Source organism: Etheostoma cragini, unplaced genomic scaffold (genome assembly GCF_013103735.1).
Source record: "Etheostoma cragini isolate CJK2018 unplaced genomic scaffold, CSU_Ecrag_1.0 ScbMSFa_1023, whole genome shotgun sequence".
Classification (NCBI taxonomy): domain Eukaryota; kingdom Metazoa; phylum Chordata; class Actinopteri; order Perciformes; family Percidae; genus Etheostoma; species Etheostoma cragini.
This window is the reverse complement of record NW_023265034.1, coordinates 1-2838: the sequence shown is the minus strand read 5'-3', so window position 1 is coordinate 2838 and position 2838 is coordinate 1. Positions and strand designations below refer to the sequence as shown.

Genomic DNA, 2838 nt, shown 5'->3' with positions numbered 1-2838 from the left:
GGTTGGGTGGTAGGTTGGTTGGTTGGGTTGTAGGTGGGTTGGTTGGGTGGGTGGTAGGTGGGTTGGTTGGTTGGTAGATTGGGTGGGTGGGTGGTTGGTGGAACATGAGGGACAACATGGGGACATCTCCCGGGGGACAGAGTGTATTCACCGGATCACTGGTCCTCTTAACCCTCCTGTTGTCCTCGGGTCTAATCTGACCCCTTTAATAAGTGTCTCTATCTGGAATATGAGTTTCTTTTTAACCAAATTACCATAAAATGGATTCCTTCCAACGCTCTTTATAAAACAACTGATCTCTTCCATTCCTCTGGTCTTTGAGGTGATGTTCATGTAATCCCATTGATTTGTCCTGTTTCCAGAAAGTGTTTTCATTCAGTATCACTTAATTCAGATAAATACGTGGACAGAGACATAGCTAGGGACGTGAAAGACTTCTTTAACGCACGTGGTCTTCTCCTCGCTGCAGACATCGACGAGGAGTTCCAGGCGGCGCTGGTGGACCTGGTCCCGGCGCTGCTCGCTCCGGAGAACCTGGTGGAGAAGGAGATCGGAGGCGTGAAGATCACCTGCAGAGACCTGCTGCACTACTTCAAGGTGAGTTGGTCTCGTTGGGTCCTTGGAGACCGCAATGTGGCGTCCGTCTTCTGGACCGGTCATCGATCGGTCTTGGATAGGTCCTGGATCAGTTCTGGACTGGTCCTGGATCTGGGTTTCCTGTCATTTAAGATCTGAATCTAATCTGAATGTTTTTCATTTCTTTTAGAGTTGACTCATTATCTGTTTGTTGTTTTCAGGCTTACATGAAGATCTACCAGGGAGAGGAGCTTCCTCACCCCAAGTCCATGCTGCAGGTCTCACAGACACACACACACACACACACACACACACACACACACACACACACAGATGTTCAGCTTCAGGTAGAAACAAGCTGTAATGTTACCCTACAGATGTTAAAGGAGGATGAGCAGCAGCGTCCCCTGAGATCAGACTGTAACATGTTGACATGTTTAACATCTGGAACCTGTTCCAGATGTTAAAGGATAAGACTGTAAGGTGTTCACTCCACCTGTTGAAGGCGTGTTTTGTCTTCTGTTACCTAGGCGACAGCTGAAGCTAACAACCTGGCGGCTGTAGCGGGAGCTAGGGACTTGTACAACAGGAGCATGGAGCAGGTAACGTCATATCATCTTCTTAAATGTAGTGGGTTTAATGAAAACTACTGGGAGAGCGTAGTAATCACAAGGTGGGCGTGTGTGTGTGGGGGGGGGGGGGGTTCGGTGTGTGTGTGTGGTGCGTTGCTTTGTGTGTATGTTGCACTGAGTGTATGTTGTGTGTTGCATTGTGTTGTGTATTGCACTGTGTGTATGTTGCACTGTGTGTATGTTGTGTGTATGTTGTGTGTTGCATTGTGTGTGTTCTGTATTGTTTTGTTTCAATATCGGCTATTTTTATTATATATTAATCTCTAATAAGAGTTTTGACCTTTTTGGCTTTGACTTAAAACTAAACATTTAACTTTGTTAAAAAAATACTGAAATATTTATCGTTAAATGTATCTGTGTGTATTACGTATCGTTATCCCCATTCATCCAAAAAATACCAAAATGTTTTTAACATTGTTAATATTCTTCTTCTTATTTTTTTTTTATGAAATAAATTAAATTAAAAAATAAACTAAATTAAATTAAGGTGTAATAAATATAATATAAAATTCTAATAAATAAAAAATAAAAGTGGAATAAACAAAAAAAAGTGGAATAAACAAAAGTGGAATAAATAAAAAATAAAAGTGGAATAAAAAATAAAAGTGTAAATAAAAGTGTAATAAAAAAATAAAAAAAGTGTAATAAATAAAAAATAAAAGTGTAATAAAAAAAAGTGTAATAACTAAAAAAAAAAAGTGTAATAACTAAAAAAATGAAAGTGTAATAACTAAAAAAATAAAAGTGTAATAACTAAAAAAATGAAAGTGGAATAAATAAAAAAAATAAAAGTGTAATAGCTAAAAGAAATAAAAGTGTAATAGCTAAAAGAAATAAAAGTTAAATTAAAAAAATAAAAGTGTAATAAATAAAAAATAAAAGTGTAATAAATAAAAAAAAAAGTGTAATAACTAAAAAAATAAAAGTCTAATTAAAAAAAAAGTGTAAAAAAACAAGTGTAAATAAAAGTGTAATAAATACAAAAAAATAAAGTGTAATAAATAAAAAATAAAAGTGTAATAACTAAAAAAATAATAGTGTAATAAATTAAAAAAATAAAAGTGTAATAAATAAAAATAAATAGATTACATAAATCTTTAATAAAATCTGCCGTCCTGGTCCTGGTCCAGGTCTGCGGGGGGGACCGGCCCTACCTGTCCCCGGCGGAGCTGGAGCGGCGCCACGCGGAGCAGCGCGGCGCCTCGGTGCGCCTCTTCTGCTCGGTGAAGAAGATGGGCGGCGAGGACTTCTGCCGGCGCTACCGGGACCAGCTGGAGGCGGAGCTGGACCACGCCTACGCCGCCTTCACCAGGCACAACGACGCCAAGAACATCTTCCACGCCGCGCGCACGCCGGCCACGCTGTTCGCCGTCATGCTGGCCATGTACGTGGCGTCGCTGGTCACGGGCTTCGTGGGCGTGGGCGCCGTGGCGACGCTGTGTAACCTGGTGATGGGCGCGGCGCTGGCGGCGCTCTGCGTCTGGGCCTACGCCAAATACTCAGGCCAGCTCCGCGAGGTGGGAGGAGTCATCGACCAGGTGGCTGAGACGCTCTGGGAGCAGGTGAGAGGACACACACACACACACACACACACACACGGACACACACACACACGGACACACACACACAC

General features: G+C 41.6%; 1 protein-coding gene across 1 annotated transcript; it reads left to right on the top strand.

The window, feature by feature from the left end:
* Window positions 1-362: 362 nt before the first annotated feature.
* LOC117939752 (atlastin-2-like) lies at window positions 363-2776 on the top strand (the record flags this gene model as incomplete). The annotated part of the gene is made up of 4 exons (XM_034865206.1): window positions 363-597; window positions 798-854; window positions 1107-1178; window positions 2339-2776. Coding segments are annotated over 4 exons (802 nt in total), but the record flags the coding sequence as incomplete, so codon positions are not given.
* Window positions 2777-2838: the final 62 nt, after the last annotated feature.